At 38.2% G+C, this 23,558-nt stretch overlaps 1 protein-coding gene across 2 annotated transcripts; it reads right to left on the reverse strand.

The window, feature by feature from the left end:
* Positions 1-6,314: 6,314 nt before the first annotated feature.
* Positions 6,315-23,203, reverse strand: LOC111145223 (lipase family member J). 2 transcript variants are annotated; one of them, XM_022499985.1, is made up of 9 exons: positions 23,180-23,203; positions 22,457-22,574; positions 19,108-19,306; positions 18,043-18,152; positions 16,201-16,337; positions 15,266-15,412; positions 11,521-11,592; positions 7,687-7,758; positions 6,315-6,548 (listed from the first exon to the last, which is right to left on the reverse strand). In XM_022499985.1, exons 1-9 carry the CDS (start codon positions 23,186-23,188, stop codon positions 6,315-6,317), a joined length of 1,098 nt encoding a protein of 365 aa, XP_022355693.1. In that variant the 5' UTR covers positions 23,189-23,203. The 2 variants fall into 2 exon arrangements, with proteins under 2 accessions (XP_022355693.1, XP_022355692.1); XM_022499984.1 differs by having other exon boundaries at positions 19,108-19,333; positions 22,463-22,574; positions 23,180-23,188.
* Between the last annotated feature and the right edge of the window lie 355 nt (positions 23,204-23,558).

Below are 23,558 nucleotides of genomic sequence, written 5' to 3' on the forward strand. Positions count from 1 at the left end.
CCTGCTACTTCTCCGCCATCTTGACTCCTCCCCAGAAAAAGCATTTTTAAGAGACGTTTACTTGCAATTAATATAAGAAGTCAGAAATTAGAAGTACCAGCTCCCCAAACTGAAAAAAACAATCCAGTAGGTGTTTAAAAAAAAAAATAGCAAGATCATCTCAAGACTGTTTATGGTAGAAAAATAGCTACTTCTTCCCATAATCATCACATCCCCAGAAATAATATTTTTTCAGACATCAGCATTGCAAAAAATTACTGGGAAAGACATTTTTCATTAGAGTATATTTTGTCCTGCATAAATGGTTCTTCACCTGGTGTTGAGTTAGGTAGTCTCCCTCCAGAAAGTAATCAGCTTCTGCATGGAAAATATGCTGGCATTCCTGATTATAGCCCTTGGGACCATCTGACAAATGTCCGTTTGTAATGATCATGTCAACTGGCTGACCAAAGATAAGAACTCTTCATTTAGTTGCTATAGAATCAATATTTAGGAAGTTATCCATGCAGCCCTTTACCAATAAGGTGATTCTCTACATTTCTTCCAAAAACAGTGGTCGCCAGATGATCAGATCCTTGAGCCAAATATCTTCATCCCAGCATCGAGAGAGACATATTTGGCCACACACACAAATCAGTCCACCGACCAGAACCAGGCTGGACCGAGAACTGCACATAGTCTGGAACCGAATTAGAATAAGAGGTAGAAAACAGAAGGGTGGGAGGAAAAGAGAGAATTCTATGACTACATAAGATCACCTCAGAAGCCAAGTAAAGGCTTGCCTCAATGTCAGGGGCCAATGGAAGCTTCACTTGGCACGCTGTCAGTTTCAACTCTTGGTAGGCAAGTCTCTCTGGACATAGACGGATAGATAACTCAGAGAGAAATTATATTAGAAAAGAAAATTAGGGGTTTTCTTTCATAAAGTACAAGGAGAGACTTTAGAAGGCCTGGCTTATCAAATAAGAAATATAATGAGTATTTGAAAGGAGAAAAACCAAGATTACAAAGGTTGTATTGGTTATATTAGTTCATTCATGTTGGGAAAACAGCAATGTTTTCGTGTAATTATCATATCCACAAAGATTGTGAAATTTATTCAGACAACAGCACTATATAGGGCAGTAATAAAGTTTTTTTTTTTTTTTATCAAGAGTCAGCAATTTATGAGAGAAGCTCCAGGTTACATTTATTTTGAGACCTACACTGAGGTAGGGTGACCCAATTCTTTTTTATCCCAGGGTAAAAAGCCATTTTCCCCCCTTTTTGGCCACAAATGTACTGTGTACACTTATTGACAATGGTGGTGGGGCAATGTGTCAGTTCTGCTTCCATATAAATGGTCCATGTGAATATAATGTTTTTAAGACTGACTTTAAGACTGATTGTCTTAAAGTCAAAGTAACTTTGCTAAACTCACTGATTAATTCTAATGATTTATATGTAAATCCATTTCAATTTTCTATGTATTCAATCATATTAACTGAGACTAATGAGCTTTGTTTTTCATTTTACTAACCTTCACACCTTTGTTTCCTACTCTTGTGCCATTGCACTGGCTAGGATCTATACTGCAACGTTGACATGAGTATGTGATGGGGCATATTGTTTGTCCTGGCTTCAGCAGGAAAGCTTTTGATTCTCCATCAGTCACTATGAGGTTTGATGTAGATTATGTTCTAAATACTCTTTGTCAGATTAAGAAAACTTTTTCTTACTTCAAGAGTTATTATCATAAGTAGATTTTAAATTTTGTTAAATACTTCTTCTCATTTATTAAAAGGATCATATGGCTCCCCACTTCCCCCTTATAATCTTAATATGGTGATTTCATTACTGGTTGTCAATATTCAGGCATTCCTGTTTTTTTTTTCTTTAAAATAAAATATACACATCTGTGTGTAGAAGAAAGAGAAGTATACAGAAATGTGCATAGTGGTTTCAGAGTTGTGCTTGCTCTTTTTTCTTATCTGTTTTCTGTTATTTCTTATTTATTTAATTAATTATTTATTTATATTAACATATAATGTATTATTGGCCCCAGGGGTACAGGTCTGTGAATCGCCAGGTTTACACTTCACAGCACTCACTCCTGTTTTCTTTTCCCTTGAGTAAATACCCAAGAATGGAACTGCTGGGTTACATGTTAAGTATATTTTTACTTTTATAAGAAATCACCAGATTGTTTTGCAATGTGTAAGGATTCTTATTATTCCACAATCTTCCCAATACTTAGCAATAACCTCTTTTTTATTTTGCCATTCTGGTGACTATGAAATACTTCATACTGTTTTAATTGTGGTTCTTTGATGACTCATAATGCTGAAAATCTTTTCAGAGGCTGATTGGCCATTCCTTTTTTCCCCCACAGCTATATTGAGGTATGATTGACAAAAATTGTATATATTTAAGGTGTAAATTTTGATATTTTGTTGTATGTGTATGTTCTATGATGACCACAATCAAGCTACGGAACATAACTATCACTTCATGTCATTATCTTTTGTGCGTGTGGTGAGAATGCTTGCGACCCACCTCCTTTGTAACTTTCTTGAATACGGTTTATTATTATTATTTTTTTTTTAGAATACAGTATATTATTAACTATAGTCACCATATATACGTCTCTTACTCATATATAGGTCTCTTACTCATCTTTTTTTGAACTTACTCATTTTTTTTAAAGATTTTATTTATTTATTTGACAGACAGAAATCACAAGTAGGCAGAGAGGCAGACAGACAGAGGGAAGCAGGTTCCCCACCAAGCAGAGAGCCTGATGCAGGGCTTGATCCCAGGTCCCTGAGATCATGACCTGAGCCGAAGGCAGAGGCTTAACCCACTGAGCCACCCAGGTGCCCCGAACTTACTCATCTTATATCTGACAGTTTGTATCCTTTAACCAACATCTCCCTATTTCTCACAAGCCCTGGTAGCCACCATTCTACTCCCTGTTACTATGAGTTTGACTTTTTTAGATTCTACACATAAATGTGATAATATAGCATTTGTCTTTCTCTGACTTATTTCATTTAGCGTAAAGTCCTCCAGGCTCATCCAGGTTTCCACATCTTTGTAAATAGCAGGATTTCCCTCTTTTTTAAGGCCGAATTTTATATGCATGTATAATTAGTGTATATTGATAATGATGATTATAAACCTGATGCTAGTACATAAACATCTATCTATATGTACACCTAGACAGAAAAATCTTCATCCTTGCATCCATCAACAGACACGGGCTGTTTTCATATCTCAACCACTGAGAATAATGATACAATGAACATAGAAGTGCAGATATCTCTTTGAGATAGTGATTTTATTTCCTTTGGATATATAGCCAGTTGTGAGGTTATTGGATTCTGTGGTAGCTCTATTTTTAATTTTTCAGAAACCTCCAGAATACTTTCTATAGTGACCCTACTGATTTATATTCTCATCAACAATGGATTTAAGTTTCTCTTTTCTGTCCATTCTTGCCAATACTTGTTATTGTTTGAGTTTTTGATTCTAGCCATCCCCACAGATGTGAGGTGCTATCTCATTGTGGTTTTGATTTTCATTTCCATGTTGATTAATGATGTTGAACACATTTCCCTATACCTGTTTCGTTAGTCATTCTTACATCTTCTATGAAGAATCTGTTTAAGTCTTTTGCTTAAATTTTCTTGGGTTCCTTTTCTTCTGACTGAGTTTGAGAATGATTTTTATGTATTTCAGATAAATAGCTTCTGTCAGATTTATTTGTTGTATATATTTTTTTCTTGGGTGGTAGTTTGTCTGTCATTCTCTTGAAGTGTCATTTGACAGGCAGGAGATTTTAATTATAATTATCAAAATTTTCCTTATGACTGCTCATGCTCTGTTTCAGCTGGGATATTTTAGCCTACCCCCAAGTTGCAGAGAATTTCTCCTCTGTTTCTTCTAGAATTTCTAGAGTTTTGGGTTTTGGATTGAGGTCTATGTTCATTTCAAATTAAATTTTATGTGTGATGTAATATAGAGGTCAAAGTTCATCTTTTTTCTGTAATTATATCCACCTTAGAAAACAATCTTTTACCCACTGAAGACCAACTGACTACATACATGTAGCCTCTCTCTGAACTCTGAATTGTCCCATGGATCTAGAAGTCTTTTTATATTAACTCCATACAGTCTTAATTAAGGAAGCTTTGTGATTTAAATCTTGCAATTTGGTAGTACAAATCCTCCAACATTTTTAAAAATTACTTTGACAATTCTAGATTAATTGTAATTCTACAAAAAGTTTAGAATCAGTATAACCATTTCCAGAAAAAAAAAAAAACCCTGTGGAATTTTGATTGCAATTTCTTTGAATACATGGATACATTTGAAAGAGCGGGTATCTTAATAACATTGCCTTTCAACCTGAGCACATTTGTTTATCTGTGTCCCTAAGTATTATAACTGTCTGTAATATTGTAAATGGTATATTTGAAGTATCATTTTGCAATTATTTGAAATTAGTATATAAAGACACAACTTATTTTTGTAACCCAACCTATCCTGAAACATTGCAAGATTTTAGCATTATTTCTAGCATCTTAGATGACTTGATCTTCCTTCAGAGAAGACTTACTTTTGTTTTTGACAGATGGCTAGGGCATCGGTATTCCTAAATCATCTTTGTACATTAAGAAATCTTAAGATTCAAAGGTGGTCTGCAGTTTCTGAAAGGGTCATCAACTTCTGGTTTGACTTTATTCTTAGGGTATAGTATTTTGAGATTCCAGTCTAAAGTCTGAAGATCAAGGTTAATCAGAGAAACTTCCCTTTGGTAAGCTGAATTACAATTTTTTTTCTCAACTATTTATTTTCAGGATTTTAATTATACACCGGAAATAAGCAGATGTTGCTGGGATATAAACAATTAAAATGCCAGGCTTACTGTCCTGGGCTTCTTTTTCTTGACCCTGTAATTCTTCCCTGCATTTTTAGTTCTCTGTTTCTTCAAATAAATGTTTTTCACATTGTCCCAGTCCACCATAACCAGATACCCCCAACTTATTTTTTAAATCTCAGCCTAAGTAATTCTGCATAATTGCGTCTCCCATTTGTCTTATTTGAAGGGTCATTTGAAAACTTTGAAGCAACACTTACACTATATTCATTCACATTCTTAAATTCTTTAAAAAGACATCTCTAAATGTGTATCTATTCTCAGTGCTCTACTGTTTTGGTACCAAAAAAAGGAAGGACGGACCTGTAGCCTGAACTGTGTCCTTTAAAGTTATGTGTCTTCTCTTAGCTGCATTCCAATAATCTTATATGCATGTATTTTATTTTTTTCTCCCTATCTCTGCGTATTCCATTATTTTTGGTACAAGACTTTTTAAGGCCCATAAGCATGTGTGGAACACAGAGTTAGCAACCGCAGAGTGAACTGGACTTGGCTTGGCTTCCAACCTCCATTTTGCCTTGGGCAGGAAACTTAATTTTCCAATCCAGGAAATTATAGATTATTTTTTTTTCAGTCTTTATGGGATAAATTTACACTCAATTCTAGAACTCTCCCTTTTCATCTTGCTGTCCCCAGGGACTAAGAAAAGGCTGTGAAATTATGCATTATAGAGGAGTTGGAAGGACTGGGGTCTAAGTCCTTGTATGTGATGTCCCCTGTACCGCCCTCTGATGCCCACTGATCCCAGGGCTCCAGGATCATGACCTGAGCCGAAGGCAGACGCTTAGCCAACTGAGCCACCCAGGCGCCCCAACAACCATTGCGACTCTTTGCACACACTTTCTGGAAAGGCCGGCTATACACCCAGGAAGTGAGGCGCAAACCCTCTAAGGCTTTTATGATCTCCCTACTTCAGAAGCTTGGCCAGAAGTGGGGCAGACGCAGCCCTATCACAGTAGTATCTAGGCTCTTTCTTCCCTTTTTTTCTCCCCCGAACTCCTTTACATAGCTCAAAAGTGTTTCTACTCTTCATTCAGTGTAGAGAAAAATTAGGTTTCATATATGCAAGCATTCTCCCAAACTCTTTTTATATCATATATGCTCATCTTTGAAGAAAAGAAAGCACCTTTCTCAAAAAAATCATCCCTTTAAAATTATGCTTTTAGTTACTTAAAACACAACAGACTTCTTCGGGCCGTGTTGGAATCTGCCATTTCCCCTCATATGACAAATGTCACTGATTTAATGAATGGAAGGCCTGGGGCAGTGAAGAAAAACAGGGGAAAATTCCAGATTTTATTTAAATAACAGGAAAAACATACATAGCAAGAAAATAATGATTGGCTTTTAAGAGAAATGAAATGGATCCTTCAACACAGACTACTGTAGTTCTTTATAGACTGCCTTGGATAATGTCAATGATTTCACGGTAAACTTGCTGATATGCATCTAAACCGAACAAAAAGTCTATATGATTGTAGCAAGAAATAGTTTTATGGTAAATAGGGTTTGTAATTTCAGAAAGTAGATTTTTCACATCTTGAGGATCGGCCAACAAGTCATTGCCCCCGTTCCAAGTCGCTGTCGATACGTTCATGTTCCTCATGTCGTAAAATGGAGGAGTGGACTAAATGTAGAGGGTGTTCGCAGAAAATGATACATAGAAGATGTTCTTTACTATTCTTTAAATGATTAATTAATACAATTTTAAAGTAAGTTGAATCTAAAATAATTACTACGATGGAAGCAAGGAATATTGAAAGAATCCTTATTATGGTTTTTACTTAGAAATAGATCAGATACAAATCAAAACTAGAGCATTTGCTCTAATTCAGGGTGTTCAAACATGCCACAGAAGGAATTTCAGTTTTATTTATAAGGCACGAAAGTATTTTAATCAAAATTTTCTGCAGCTGGGTCGTCTGGGTGGCTTAGTTGCTGGGCGTCTGCCTTTGGCTCAGGTCATGATCCCGGGGTCCTGGGATGGAGCCCGGCATCAGGCTCCCAGCTCAGCGGGAAGCCTGCTTCTCTCTTTCCCACTCCCTCTGCTTATGTTCCCTCTCTCACTCTGTCTCTCTCTAATAAATAAATAAAATCTTAAAAAAAATTTCTGTAGCTGTATAGCTGCCAATGTATTTATCAATAAATGGTAAATATTGAAGGGGGGAGCAAGTCTGATTTTATTGTTTTTAATCTTTCCATTTTACTTTGGAGTTTTACACAAGCAAACCACACCAGGCATGAAGTTTAGCTAAGGCAGAAGAGGATAATGGGAAAGAATAATTTTGAAGATGGCAGACTTGGGTTCTAATACCTCAAGATTTCTGTCATCTTCTTCATACAATAGTACCATCTTCTCATTAACTTTTGTCTTTTCCTCATAATTATGGGTTTGTCTTATCTTCCCAAATACAATCAAGAGCTTTTAGGGTCAAGAACCGTATCATGCCTTTTATTTCTTATTTAACCAACCACGGAGCTACGCGTATCATACACACAATATTTTTTCTCCTGAGGGAGGATGAATTACTCTACAGCCTGTCAAACTTCTCCAGGCTTAACTGAGGTATTTGTGGTTAAAATACATAGAAAATCTGCAAAAGCCCGCATTGGATGTGAGACTATGGAGCCAAATCATGGCAGCCTTTGCCTGCTGGTCCTTCTCACTGTTATTATCCTCTCGGGCTTTACATGAGCCCTTCTCTGTAGCCACCTCCTCTGAACTGACCCAGGAGATAGTTTTTAACTTATGCATAATTATGTACCTGATTAAAATGAACCAAGTTCAGAACAGGACTGCCCCAATCAAAAGCTCTCAAGTGACTAGAATGAAAAACCTGAAAGAAAAAAAAATTTAAAGCAAGATTATACTCATCTGTTTCCTACAGTGCAGCTGGTAAAGTGAGGTGTGCATTGCATATACTGTCCCTCTGTATGGGGCCTGTTGGAATATATATGCGCAGGGACATGTCTTTGCTTCTCTCTTCCTTTGAAAAGGGCAAGAAATGGAGGGGGGGAGGTGGGGAGGGGCAGGCGTGTCTACGGAACGTGATTCTATCAGTTACATATAAATGCATGTTCCCCCAAGTCCTTTTACCTTGTTAACGGGAGCCTGTGTGCTCATCAGCCCTCCCTGGAAAGCCTCAGCTCCATCCACAGAGGACAAAAGTGAGTGTCTATGGGCACCTACGTGGCTCAGTCTGTTGAGCGTCCAACTCTTGGCTTCAGCTCAGGTCATGATCTCAGGGTTGTGGGATTGAGCCCCACGTTGGGCTCCGCACTCAGTAGGGAGTCTGCTTGAAGATTCTCCCTCTCCCTCTTCCTCTGCCCCTCCCTGTGCTCACACTCTCTCTAAAATAAGTAAATAGCTCTTAAAAATATATATAAATATAAATATATCTTAAAATATATATCTTTAAAAAAAAGTGTCTAGGACTAGGTGCACTAGAACTGAAATGACACATCCCTAAACATCCTTGCTTCAAACAGCATCTCTCTAGAGCATGTTCCAGAAGCCACCCCTTGCTTCACCTTTCATAACTGTAGCCTCACCACCACCACCTGCTGTGAGCCTCTTAGGTCTAATCTGATCATATCCTTTTCTCCCCCTGATAATGTTTTTATTGCAGGAAGTTTCAGACTCTCAGCTTACAGATCTTCTCTCGGACTCTAACCCTGACAGGTCTCCATGCACCCACCATTTTATCTTCTCCTAACTCCTCCCAACTTCTAAAACTCTCTCTACCACCTGGAATTCCATCGTTAGCGTATATCTTAAAACCCATCTCTGATGGGTTCCTTTACCTTCCTTCTCTCTGGACAACCTGATTTTTCCCCCAACAACACTTCTTACCCTGCAGTTCTTTCCTTCCACAAAACCGGCTGAGGTTATTCATGATCTTAGCACTTGTAAAACTTGTCGATTCTGAGGAATTTCCTCACATTACCCATGATGCCATGGACCCAGCTGTTCATTTCTATCCTAGAGCTTTTCTCCACTTAGCTTCTGGAATACCGTCATTTCTTTTTTTTTTTTTTTAATAATTTTTAAAAATTTTTTATAAACATATAACGTATTATTAGCCCCAGGGGTACAGGTCTGTGAATCGCTAGGTTTACACACTTCACAACACTCACCATATCACATACCCTCCCCAATGTCTGTAACCCCACCACCTTCTCCCTACCCCCCTCCCCAAGGCACACTCAGTTTGTTTTGTGACATTAAGAGTCTCTTATGGTTTGTCTCATACCGTCATTTCTTGATCTTCATTTTTCACTCCCAGCTCCTTTTTGGTTTCTTTGCTGTATTCATCCAGCCGCCGCTGCCTAACATTTGAATCCTTCCATGTCTCAGCCTTCTACCCGTGCTCCTCTTCTCCCCATCTGTATTCGCTCTGTGTGTGTTCTCATCCAGTTTCTTGGTTTTCAGTGGTGTCCATACTTAAAATGTTTATCCTCTTCTGTAAATCTCTTCTAAATACTAGACTCCTATACACAACTGCTTATTCAAGTTACACACTGGGATGCCTCACACTTAACATCTCCAAATGTGAACATCTTCTCTGTCCCTCAAAGCTGCACTGCCACCAAATGTCCCTATCTCCTTTAATGGCAATTGCATATTTTCCTTGCTTAGGCCAGAAAATCTGGAATCATCCAAGACTCTTCCCTCTCTCCTTTCACAGAATCCATATTAAATGTCTTTGGCTGCATGTTTACAATACACACGTACACTCAGAACCCAACCCTCTTCGGCACCCTTCCTGGAAACACATCTGTGCAGGCCATCATCAATCTGGATTATGGTGGTCTCCAAAATTTCTCATTGTTTCCACTTCGATCTACCCAACATGGCACCCGAAGCATTCTTTTTTTTCTCCCCCAAGTAAACTCTACCCCTAATGTGGTGCTTGAACTCACAACCCCGAGATCAAGAATCACATGCTCTGTTGACTGAGCCAGTGAGGCGTCCCCTAAGCATTCCTTTAAAAATGTAAGTCATATCATGTCCGCTCCCTGCTCAAAAACCTGCAGTGGCTGCTCACTTAGCCAGAAAGCCGAAGTCCTCCCAATGGAGTACTTGTTCCTTTCTGGCTCTAGTACATTTCTGCCCCCTTTCCCTTACTTCTTTCTCCCTTAATTGCTGACATCAGCCACACTGACCTTTTAGCCATGCCTCTCAGAAATGCTCCTAACTAAAGGGCTTTGCGTTGGTTATTCTGTCTGGAATGTTCTTCCTCCAGGTTGTTCACACCGCTAACTTTCTCAGCTTCCCTAAATCTCTTCTCGAATGTCACCATCTCATTGAGGCTGGCCTAACCTCTCTGTTCAAAAACACAACTCTCTACCCACTGTGTCTAATCTCTTTATCTTGCTTTTTCCCCTTTATTTTTCCATAGTTTCTATTCCCTTCTAAAGTTTTAATAATCTACTTATTTGCTATGCTTAATGTTTACTGTCTGTATATCTAACTGCTAGAATGTCAGCTTAAGGAGGACAGGAATATTTACTTTGTTCACTGATGTGTACCCTGAGCATAGAACAGTACAGGGCACATAGTAGGTACTCAATAAATATTGTTTCAATAGATGAATAGATGCAAAGGTTGCTTAAACTTTCCCGGCCTAGTTATCACCAGGAATGAACTAAATCTAAATATAAGTTAAAGATTTTTAATAATTTACCTCAAAACAATCACTTAGTAGATTTAAACATGTTAAATGAGAAAGTCCTTCCCAATATCTCAATGATACTTGAGTTCATTAGTGTTCATTAAATTTAAACAACACTCTTGATCATCACCCTGTTGAACTCTCATAATATTTTTGTTAGTTAAGTCAGAGTATTATTATTAACTCCATTTTTAAAATTAAGGAAACTGACTTCATAAGGAGTAAGTGAGCTTGCTGAGTGTCTCACTACCAGTAAGTTTCAGAGAAAAGATTCAGTGCCTGATATTTTGATCTCAAGTATACTGTTCCTTCTAAGATTTTATCCTGGCTCTCAACCTTAAGATGGTATTCATACTGGATTTTTTTCTTCATTAATATTCACATAACATATATTCTTGAGTATCTGTTGTTTGCCCAGAACTCTTGGCCTTGCAAATACAGAAGTGAATAAAACTTGCTCATGGGCCTTATGGAGTTCACAAGTGAGTGGAGGAGAGAATGAAGTCTAGTGAGAGACTAGGCATTGGGATACCTGTGTTTTAGTCTTAGGTGTTTAAAATTTTATTATTATTGTTATTATTATTATTAGTCTTAGGTGTTTTTAAAGGAATAGCTCTGAATCTTTGGGCAAGTCAAATGATAAACATGGCCCAATGATTCCTAGTCTACTATTCCAAATTAACATTTTCTCATTTGGAAAACAGAAAATAGGTATATTGCTCTGATTATTGCTTAGGGTTAGAAGACCTAATAGATCATGATTTTAACATATTAGAAAACATGAAGAATTACTTAAATATGTAATAGTTACATTTTATCCTTCTAAATTTATCATCCTATGACAATGGCGTGATTCTCAGAATGATGGGGTAACCACGAGTAGTATAAATAAAATTGTACTAAAAAGCACTTGAAAAGTTATACCTGACTCCAGTGTAGCATATTTTGAACAGATGTCCCTGCTGGGTTATGTGACAAATACACATCCACACGACTCTGAGGGGTTAAAAAATTATTTTTATACTTAGTCCATCCAGAGATAGCGTAACTTTTGATATTTACTACACTAAATAATTTCAATAAAATTTAAAGTAATTTTAAGCAAATAATATAAATAAAATATAAAATTATATTTTAATTAAGTACATAAATGTACTTACTAAATGTGTAATTTTACATTAACATAGAAGCTATTATTGGATTTCCGAGTTATATAGTCTGTCATCCCGTACTGAAAACAATCTAAACTCTTAGGACTCACATACAGACCCCTTTTGAGAGCACAAAGGACTGAAAAGATAGAAATTACCAGGAGAAATGGAAAAGGAAAACAAAAAAACTCAAAAAAGCAAAGTACTAAAGCCAGTTTTTCCTTCAAGTTATTTGCCAATCCCAGGGAATCTGAAGTTTTATTGTGAGAACTAAGCTAGTTGAGGAAAACAAACAAACAAACAAACAAATTACCCCAGGGCCTGCCAAGGGTGATTAGGAGATTTAAAAAGAAACCCTTTCCATGATGAACTGGGCTCCTGAAATGCTACACAACTCCCAGTGAAACAACCAGAAATGCAGCAGCTTTCATGTCAACCTGTCATCAAGGTTTGAATTAACTACAATGTCCCTGGAAACCTTAGTCAGTGAGCAAGACTTACAATGTCAATGTTGTCCTATCAAAATCTCAGCAAGTTCTCATAAGGATATCAACAAATTGCTTCTCAGATGGAGAAGCAGAAGACCCAGGACAGCCAATACAGTATTGTAAGGGAGGAACAAAGTTGGAGGACGGACATACACAACTTCAAGATGTACTATCAACCTACAGTAATCAAGAAGTGGGGTACTGGTGGAAGAATAGACAAATAGATCCATAGAATGGAAAGAGGGCCCCCAAATAGACCCCTATATAGTCAACAGATCTTTGAAAAAGAGAAAAGGCAATACAATCAAGAAACAATGGTGTCTTCAACAAATGGTCCTGGAACAACTAGACAACGACATGGAAAAGAAAAAGAAAAAAAAAAGAATTGAGGCACAGACCTCACACCCTTCACAAGAGTTAACTCAAAATAGAACACAGATCTAAATGTCAAACTCAAAACTATGAAAGTCCTAGAAGATGACCTAGTAGAGAAAATCTAGTTGACTTTGGGTCTAGTGATGGCTTTGTAGATAAAACACCAAAGGCACAACCTATGAAAGAAATAACTGACAAGCTGAGCTTCTTCCAAGTCAAAAACAGCCACTTTGCAAAAGACAAAGAGAATTAGAAGACAGGCCATGGACTGGAAGAAAATATTTGCAAAAGACATATCTATGAAAGACTGTTACCCAAAATGTACAAAGAACTCTTCAAACTCAACAATGAGAAAATAACCTGATTTAAAAATGGGCCAAAGACCTTAACAGACAGCTCACTGAATAAACAGATAGCAAATGACCATGAAAAGATGCTCTGCATCATACACCATCAGGGAAATGCAATTTAAGAAAACAATGAGATACCACTACACACCTATGAAAATGACAAAGGTCTGAAACGTTGACAGCACCAAGTGCTTGTGAGGAAAAAGTCACAGGAACTCTCATTCACTGCTGGTGGGAATGCACAATAGTACAACCCCTTTGGAAAAACAGTTTAGTGGTCTCTTATAAAACAAAAGATATCCTTGTCACACCATCCAGCAATCGCACTCCTTGGTATTTATCCAAAGGGGGTAAAGACTCGTGTTCACACAAAATCTGCACATTGATCTTGATAGCATCTTTACTCATAATTGTCAAAACTTGAACCATAATGTCCTTTAGTAGGTGGATAGATATACAGTGATACATCCAGACAATAAAATATTTTTTCAGCACTAAAAATAAATGAGATACCAAGCCAGGAAAAGACATGGAGGAACCTTGAATGTATGTTACTAAATGGACAAAGGCAATCTGAGAGGGCTACAAACTATGATTCCAACTACATGACATTCTGGAAAAGGCAAAACTGTGGCAGGCAGTGAAAAAATCAGTGGTATCAGTGGTTGCCAGGATTTAAGAGGGGAGGGATGAGTAGACAAAGCACAGAGGATTTATAGGGCAGTGAAAATATCCTACATGATACTGTAATGGTAGGTCTATGTCATTATACATTTGTTAGAACTCACAGAATGTAGAACACCAGAGTGAACCACGCTGTAAACTATGGATTTGGGGTACTTATGATGTGTCCATGTAGGTTCATCAATTATAACAAACAAAAAGTACAACCTGGTGGTCCTTGCCACATCCAAGATCATCTAGGTTTTTCCCTATGTGATCTTCTAAGAGTTTGAGAGTCTTACATTTCACATTTAGGTCTATGATCCAAATCTGAGTTAACTTCGTGAAGGGTATTTCATTTTTTGTATGTAGACATCCAGTTGTCCCAACACCATTTGTTGAAGAGACTATGGTTTTTCTAGTGCACTGCCTTTCTCCTTTGTCAAAGATCTGTTGATGGTATTCATGAGACTCTGTGTCTGCACTCTCTATTCTGCTGCACTGATCTTCTTGTTTCTTTCATTAATCCCACACTGTCTAGATTATTGTAGTTGAAGACTAAGTCTTAACATTCAACAGTACCAGTCCTCCAACTTTGCTCTTTCCCTTCAATTCTGTGTTGGTTACTCCAGGTTTTGCTTCCCTCCGTAATGTTAGAAGTCATTTATCAATATCCTTAAATTAGCTTGCAGGGATTTTGGTTGGGATTGCCTTGAATCCACGGACTAAGTTGGTAAGAATGGACATCTTGACAACTTCTCTTTCTTTGAATGAATAAATTGATTCTTGCTGGGAAATTATTAAATGGTACAGGTGCAGGAACCAACCAGTAGTCTGAATGCCACAACTGCTTCTGCTAAATCCGGTTTTTTAATTTAATGTGCTTAAAAAGTCTTAGAATGAATGCGTACATCTGCAATAGCATCTATACACAATCAAACTGTACAGCTTTGGAAATAGTAGCTTGAGCCCCTAAACAGTGTCCTACTCCAGGAATTTTGATGAATGCCTGAAGCCGGTAAGGTAATTAGCAGGCACAAATGCCAATTACAAAAGGGTCAATAAGAAAGGGAAGGAGTGTTAGGAACCAAGATATAAGAGCAGGAGTTGTTAAAAAAAATAAGAGATAGAAGATGGGGTGCCTGGGTGGTTCAGTGGGTTAAGCCTCTGTCTTCAGCTCAGGTCATGATCTCAGGGTCCTGGGATCGAGTCCCGCATCGGGCTGGGCAGGGAGCCTGCTTCCTCCTCTCTCTCTCTCTGCTTGCCTCTCTGCCTACTTGTGATCTCTCTATGTCAAATAAATAAATAAAATCTTTTAAAAAAATAAGTGATAGGAGAGAACTTAAAGACAAGAAACTTCAGGAAACTAACACCCAATAGTAAAGGCCAATAAAAAGACCCAGCACAGCACCTGCTCTCTGTTCTCTACAGAGAGCAAGACAAATCGGAATGCAAAATAATCCCAGCATGCTCATGCTGATTAGTTTCAGAATGTTGGTGTAGTCCTCAAACCAGGAAGGCTAAAAATCTATCAGTACATGTGGATAAATCATACAATGACATGCAAGACATAAAGTAAGTACTATTAAGAGCTGCTTTCTAAAAATGGACAAAGTACATTTCAAATTCAATTTGTTCTCACCATATTTAAGTTCTCCTGGTCATATCCATATATCATAAACAAGACATCACGGCAAATCTTACCAATAATCTTCAGTGGACACAGCTTTGAGCCAACAAATCTTTTGAATGAGGTATTAGGTAGGAAGTCTTTGTTGCCCAAAAAAGCCTGTAAAACAAGTTTACTTTATTCATATTTGGAAAACCGAAATAATTAATCAAAGAATGGTGCAATGAGCTCATTATATTTATAATGAAATGCACTGTCTCACATTAGTTCAAAATATTTAAATGAGAGAGGTGCCTGGGTGGCTCAGTCGGTTAAGTGGGTGACTCTTGATTTTGGCTCAGGGTCATGAGATGGAGTCCCATGTTGGGTCCATGCTCAGAGCAGTCTGCTTGTCCCTCTCTCTGCCCTACCCTGCCTCCCTTGCCCTTGTGTTCTCTCTCTCTCTCTTTCAAATAAATAACTAAATAAAACCTTTAAAAGAAATACATTTATTTATTTTTTTAAAGATTTTATTTATTCATTTGACAGACAGAGATCACAAGTAGGCAGAGAAGCAGGCAGAGAGAGGAGGAAGCAGGCTCCCCACTGAGCAGAGCGCCCAATGTGAGGCTCGATCCCAGGACCCTGGGATCATGACCTGAGCCAAAGGCAGAGGCTTTAACCCACTGAGCCACCCAGGCGCCCTAAAAGAAATACATTCAAATTAAGGGCAAAACTTGGAAGCAGGAGATAGAGATAAGCTGACTACTGGATTTTCCTTCAAAATGAGATGTCCAAAGCTATTATAAATAAAATCTTATTCCTTTGTAAAAACAAAAGAAAGAATCCAGTGTCGCTGAAACCAAAAAATTAAATTCATGCAAACATAGTCAAGACCTTTTATTTTGAAAGGACAGAATCATTGTCATTTTGTATTATCAGCTATGTAAAGGAAAGGAATAACATACCTTTAACACTGACCTCCATTTGTATGCCAATTTAATTAAAGGGCTCTTTGAGTATTTGATAGAAAAAACTGGAGCTAAGGCAAAAAATATTTTGATTCTTTCAGCTATCTGTGGTATTGTGGAAAATGTTATGAAAGCTGAAAGAAAATAAGACAGAAGTGAACAATTCTTACACCATTACTAGCATGTAAGAAACGATACCATGGCAAGTGAGAGTAAATTCAATATGTTACAACCGCTTAATTGACTCATTCATTTCTCAATTCCCTTATCAAACATTTCTCGATCACCCAGTATGAGACATACATATCGATCAAGCATCTACTGATGATTAATATTAAAAACAATGTCTAGACCATAAACAATGATAAATCAACAATAAAAGAGTCTCGTAACACCATAGTTGAGACATCAGGAACAATATTGAACATTTCTATAACTGGCAATGCTGAAAATAGGTTAGTGAGCTTTTTGGATATTTGAATCTTACACTTTAGGTGACAGATCCAATCAATACATGTCAAATTGTTTTTATATTTACTTTTAATATATTTTAAAACATCCTTGCCTTATTGTGCGGAGGATACTAGTTTATATTTTATTGTTAGTTTAGAGTCATTAGTATGACAAATAGTTTTCCCTTTTATGATATCTTATCAAGCTACATTCTTGCACATCTTTTTTTATTTTTATAGCTTTTCTGTTTTCTGAGTTCTAAGAAGGCACACAACCAGAGAATCATATAACATATTAGACGTCAGTAAATTCTAGCACATAGCCACTTCTTTCTTATTTAATAATTTTCCAAGATTCCTGGTTCCAGAGAACTAGAACAGTTGGAAAATCCAGACTGCAAGTCACACACATGATTAATAAATGTCAGAGAAAAGATCTGTGGAAAATCGAATAAGACTGTTCTTCAACACACTCTTTTAAAGCAGGATGTGGCTTATTCCTATAAGAAAATGATCATTTTTCAGCCTAGAAAAGACTCCGTGAATACTGGTTGCTATTATCAAGTGGGCTTTGTAACTTCCCCAGTAGAAAGAGTGGGAGTAAGGGGGCACCTGGGTGGCTCAGTGGGTTAAAGCCTCTGCCTTCGGCTCAGGTCAAGATCCCAGGGTCCTGGGATCGAGTCCCACATCGGGCTCCCTGCTCAGCAGAGAGCCTGCTTCTCCCCCTCCCACTCTCCCTGCTTGTGTTCCCTCTCTTGCTGTGTCTGTCAAATAAATAAAAATTAAAAAAAAAAAAAAGAAAAGAAAAGAAAGAGTGGGAGTAAGGAGGTTTACCACATCATGTAAGAGAATTATGTTGGGTTTTAGAGAATTTTTTTATTTTCTGAAAGTGAAACTATTACGCATTAGATGGAAGCATCATGTTGCTGTGAGTTGAAAGAAGTTCTTTTTTAGTCTCTTTAAACATATGAAGACTTAGGTCCATCTTCGTGCATGTCTAAAGTTTAATCTGTCCTAAATGCATAAGCATTGATGGCCTTCTCACGTCTCTCCCTCATGAGGTCCTTTGCCACACTTAAATGACAATTATAAGTATGAAATTTCTATTTGTGGAACAAGGGGTAGTTATGATCTCACTTTGATCCCAAGATGGATATCTAACTTCTGAACACTTGGGAACAAAGACAACCTGTTATTACAATGGATTCTTTGTGACTGGAGAAGACAAGGTAGAAGAAGGAAGGGGGTTAGCGTCCAGGGCCGGGCTGTGGGTCCTCTTCCCGGAGCTCTGTTTTGTGTCACTTGTAGCTCTGGGAGCTTGCCCACATCTGTAGGAGGTGTGTCTGCAAACCCTACAAAAGATATTGCATACTCCTTCTGGCCATACCAATAGTGGTGCCCTGGGAATGGCCTATATAAAATATCTCCTCTTGTCCCGTGTGCTTCACGATGAAGTCGATGGAGGCTGGGAGGTCATATTTTGCCATCTCGTCAAAACTACAAAAGAAAAAGGGAAGTTGAAATCCCCTTGCTTCTAGAATGTGATGCTAACCCTTGAAGATAATGAACAGGTAAGTGAAGGCAAACAATTTTCAAATCTCTTTAGGTATTATCAAGAAGTTATGGGGTGGGGCGCCTGGGTGGCACAGTGGGTTAAAGCCTCTGCCTTCAGCTCAGGTCATGGTCCTAGAGTCCTGGGATTGAGTCCCACATCGGACTCTCTGCTCAGCAGGGAGCCTGCTTCCACCTCTCTCTCTCTGCCTGCCTCTCTACCTACTTGTGATCTTTGTCAAATAAATAAATGAAATCTTAAAAAAAAAAAAGATGTTTAAAAAAAAAGAATTTATGGGGCCCTTGGGTGGCTCAATTGGTTGAGCATCTGACTCTTGATTTCAGCTCAGGTCATGGTCTCAGGGTGGTGAGGTCGAGCCCTGTGTCTGGCTCTTCACTCAGTGTGGAGTCTGTTTGAGCTTCTCTCTCCTTCTCCTCTGCTCCTCCCCCGACTCATGCATGTGCATGCACTTTCTCTCCAGCTCTCTCTCAAATAAATAAATCTTTTTTTAAAAAGAGGTTATATGGTGTAATATATGTACTTAATAAAGACTTCTGTGAGAACACAAAGTCAGGGAATAAAGTAGCCCCAAGACAGTCTTATAAAGAGGCTGTTTATTTTACATACAGGGAGATAAAGTAAATATATAGGTCAAGGAGCAAAACAATAGGAAGGGTGGGGTTAGCCAATAAAGGTTACTACTGACAAACGAGAAACACATTTAAGGTCAAGCAAGCATTCTTTCATTTTCAAGCAAAAATTGACATAAATTGTGATGGTCTGTTACAAGACCTGATTGAGAAAAGACACTTCTGTTTTACTTTATTTCATTCAAACACAAGACAAAATATTTGACACACTTATAAAATAAAATGAAACATTACTTGATGTTATTTGTACCTGAAGGCCCAGAATTCTTTGGAATTTGTCTTAAGGTACTTGTGTTTCCTGGACCAGGTGGTCCCCCTGCTGTTCCCCATCCACACGTCGTAACCAGCATCTGCCAGAATGAAGCCCAGGCTGTTGTTGGGCAGATTGGAGATCCAGCTGTTGGCAGATGTAAGCAAACCATGTTGCAAGTAGACAACAAGCCTCTGAGCTAGAAAAAAAATGCAGACAATTTCTTCTTAAATGTTGTAGTATCTGTATAAATATCTCATCTGAAATTCAATCTTTTAACACATGACAGTTTGAAGTTTTAAAAATATATTTTTAAATTTTATATTGTATAAATACGGTAAATTTTTCATGTTTAATCCCATTGTATGTCAGAGTTGTTTAGCAAAGTTTACAAAGTTGCAAACTTAGCAAAGTTTACAAAGAATTTTTTTTCAAATGACCAAGTATACCATTAGGTCATGTCTCACTTAAATATATAAACTTTTAAGATTAGAACATTCACATAGCTAATAGTCATGTGAGCACTCATATACATTTTATTTTATTTTATTTTTATTTTAGAGAGAGAGAGGGAGCGAGCAGGGGGAGGGGCAGAGAGGGAGGGAGAAAGAGAATCTCAAGTAGACTCCATATTGAGCACGGAGCCCAACGCAGACCTTGAGCTCGCCACCCTGAGATCATGACCTGAGCCAAAAACAAGAGTCGGACATTTAACTGAGCCACTCATGCTTCCATCATATACATTTAAAATAACATATTATAGTAGATGTCAGCCAGACACTGGTCTTAGCCACCCCAGTGCTGTGCAGTGGGCTCATGAAAGAAGTAGCCATGATGAGAGAGATGTAGGTTAACTTGGACCCCCCAGCATGGGTGCCTCACCAAGACTACTGCTAGGAAAGTATGTCTGACCTGCCTGCAACAGAGATCTCACAGGGTACCGTCCCCTCAAGGAGACCAAACCAGCCACTTGGAGACTAATTGGGGGCATCAGACCTTTTCTCTTCTGGAAAGGTCAAACAATCCACTATGACTGGCATTGATATATATTTTGGCTATGATTTGCCTTTCTTTCCACATAGGACCACAGCAGCCAGCACTATTATTCAAGAGTCCATGGAGCGTCTGATCTACAAATATGGAACCCCTCTTGACATACCTCAAATAAAGGGAATCACTGCAGGTCAAAGAGGGTACATTCCTCAGTATTATGTCCTTGGAAGGCCACTGGTCTGAGGGCGTAACCAGCATCAAGAGGCTGCCAGCCCAACCAAGCAATGAAATCACCACCCAGTAGAGATGCCAGCTGGGAGATGACATCCTGTAACTGTGGGTCCTGTCCTTAAGGACTCATTCGATACCTTAAACAAATGACTGAATATATTGCTGCTTCCTCTAATCGGGAGAACACGGAGTCTGAGAAAAAAGGGGTAGGATTAAGAATGGTCTTATTCACTATCATCCAGTAACTCACTTGGAGGTTTGTACTTTCTGTCCTCACAATTTAAGGCTCTTATAGATCCAGGGCCCTGGTCCCCAGACATAAGACACGTCCACTAGTTCACACAGTAAACATCCTAATAATAAAGCCATGACTGCTGGAAGGCTATGACTTTGGGTTCCTTATGACAGAAGACTAGAGGGCAGGAGGGGCAAAGAAAGGAATTACTATGTTGGCAGGAGTCATTGGCCTTCATCATGACGAGGTAGGGCTTCTGATACAGAATGAGGATGGAAAAACATACTTGGTGTTCACGAGATTCAGTGAGACATCTTTTGTTACTCCGTTGCCTTGCTTTCCCTATAAAATGTACAAGTACTGCAACTGTGACCTGTTACAGGCACAGTAACCCTTCAGGATAAGGGCCTGGCTTGCCACATCAGGGGACACAGCTGAGAGGGAGGGGAATCTACAGTGGGTAATACAGGTGAGAATTCACAAGTGACAGCCATGGCGTTAGGATCAGTGGCACTGGCAGACGTCATACTTTTTTCCACTCACCTTCCTCTTGTAAGTTTCCCCAGAAATTCTGACCTACCCATACCCTGGAAAACCTGTACCTGGATGAAATAAGCATAATGTGAAAAACAAAAGGATCTGTGTAATGTAAGAGGTGCACTCTCTGTTATTTTGGTGCTCACCTAGACTTCCTTTCCAAAGTAGGTGGAGCTCCCAGATGTTGTGGGTGTTGCTTTCTAAGTGCTCATTATTGCCCCTCTATCCCCCAGGGCAAATGGCAGTTGCCTTTCCTAGGAGATTACACCACTAAAAGTAGCCTTAAGCAATAACTAGCTGCTGTGGCAATGCAAAAGGCTAACTCCTTAACTTCAAGGAAGGACAGCTTCCACGATGCAGTTCCTGGATCCATAAGCTCCCCTGAGATCAGACTCCAGCTGGACTTAGCTGAGCCACACCCTTCCCCAGCTCCTTTCCTTGCCCTCCCCATTTCCACATGACCTTCTCCTGATGGTAGACCAGCAATAAATCATATGCTCCTGACTCCCTGTCTCTGGCACTGCTTCTAGACAACTCAAAAGCACTTACTGTATTTTTAAATTACCTTTCAATATTTTATTACAGTATTCACAAAATTAGGTCAGACCCTGAAAAATGATTACTATAATTATGGTAAATCTATGTTAACATTTTCTGTCTGGTAATTCTGACCTTTATAAAGATCCAAAATTACATTGATTGAGGTTGTTTCAAATTAGTATCTTTCCTGAAATATACTTTAATGCTTAAAACTTGAGAGGGTATTTTATAATATGAGAAACATCCTTTTCAAGGAGAAATATCTAAAGAGAAAACTAAAAAAAAAAAGTTGGCTTTTGTTTGAGCAATTAGATGAATAAGCAAAAGTAATCTATTGCATATTCTTCTAGTAAGTGACAGATAAAGGATTATAACCCTAGCAACAAATTCGAGTGCTTTATCTTTTTCACCGCACTTGTGGATAGTGATGTACCTATTGTTGGGATAAAGAACCAGGACCAAACTCATCTCTTTGCTATCACTAGAGGAGACAGGAAGGACATTTTTACCAGCCATTTTCCAAACCTATGTTACCATGCTACCATTTCTAACCCTTCATGAAACAAAAAGATTGGAAAGAATCAACAGAAATGAGTAAAGGGACCCACAAAGAACGTTTGGAACAGCTTAGTTTCCATCACACTCTAAAACCATCCTGTGAACAAGAAGCCAGGGGAGAATCAGGCTCTCTTCTGGGGGCATGTAGAGACACGGGTGAAAAGTTAACTGTGGGCTTCATCTTTAAGTCCTTTCCTTGTCTGACACTCACTGAGGGCCCAGATAGTCACCAAGTTGTTCTGAATTGAATATTACCTGAACTGTCACTGTTTGTCTTCCCATAAGGAATTCTATAAAGGCCAAGGATGTAACCATCTTCAGTTACAATATCATACACTTCATCTGGATAGCCCCAATAAGAAATAATTTGGCTCTAGATAAAGAAAAAGGAAGGCTTTTAGGATACAATTTCTGGTCAGTTAATGGAACCTGATAATAACCTAAGCTGTTAATGTAATAATGGACCTTGTATAGTCAGTCTCTCAACCTCAGGACTATTTTTTTTTTCACTAGTTCACTGATTCATTCAGTAATAGATAAGAACATCTATAAACATCAATCTTATACATTACTTTTTGCCTAACTACTAATCACTCAAACTTTTACCTGCTCAGCCATATACAATTTTAAAATATATGTTTATCCACAAATGTTTGCATGTCTATGATTATAGCTAAGCTTATATCTGGAATTTGCATGTATGTGCATGTATACAAAAAAGAATTTATAAGTCTTCCATAAAGGTATTTAAATGCCTGTATATATATTTTCACCCAGGGACAAAATAAGGGTGAAGGGGAAACTGTGAGCTACAGAACGGTAAGTGGGGACTATTCATTGACCCATATCAAAATATATAAATACAGGGATATTTATTTGACTGCAGCTCTATTAAAATAAAAGCCCGCCCTCCCCAATTAAAGAGTAGCATCCCCTGTGTTATTTCAGCAGCTTAGCATTTATTTCCTAGCAACTTACAATGTTCATGTTCACTTCAGGGTTCTGAGCTCTTCGATATAGAAAGGCACCTTGCATAGTCCCAAGAATTAAAATAAGAGACGTCACTCTGAAAAGGTAGGACATTTGGGATCTGCATATAAAAGGAGATGTTAATACTACTAAAACTGCAGCAAGTGATACCATTTGACTATTTAAATAATTCTGTGAGTTAGGGAATATTACTGTTTTCAGGTCAGAAAACCAAAGCCCGTAAAAATTAACCTGTCTAAAGACACACAATGTATAGTTGGCGGTCAAGAATTCGATCCATTCTGGCTTCATTCCCACATCAGTGCTTTTCCAGCTGTCCTCTTTTGCAGCACAAAACCCTCTTTGAGGTCTCCATTATAGGATTGTT

This window comes from Enhydra lutris, unplaced genomic scaffold (genome assembly GCF_002288905.1).
Source record: "Enhydra lutris kenyoni isolate GAN:26980312 unplaced genomic scaffold, ASM228890v2 scaffoldscaffold12, whole genome shotgun sequence".
Taxonomy (NCBI): Eukaryota; Metazoa; Chordata; class Mammalia; order Carnivora; family Mustelidae; genus Enhydra; species Enhydra lutris.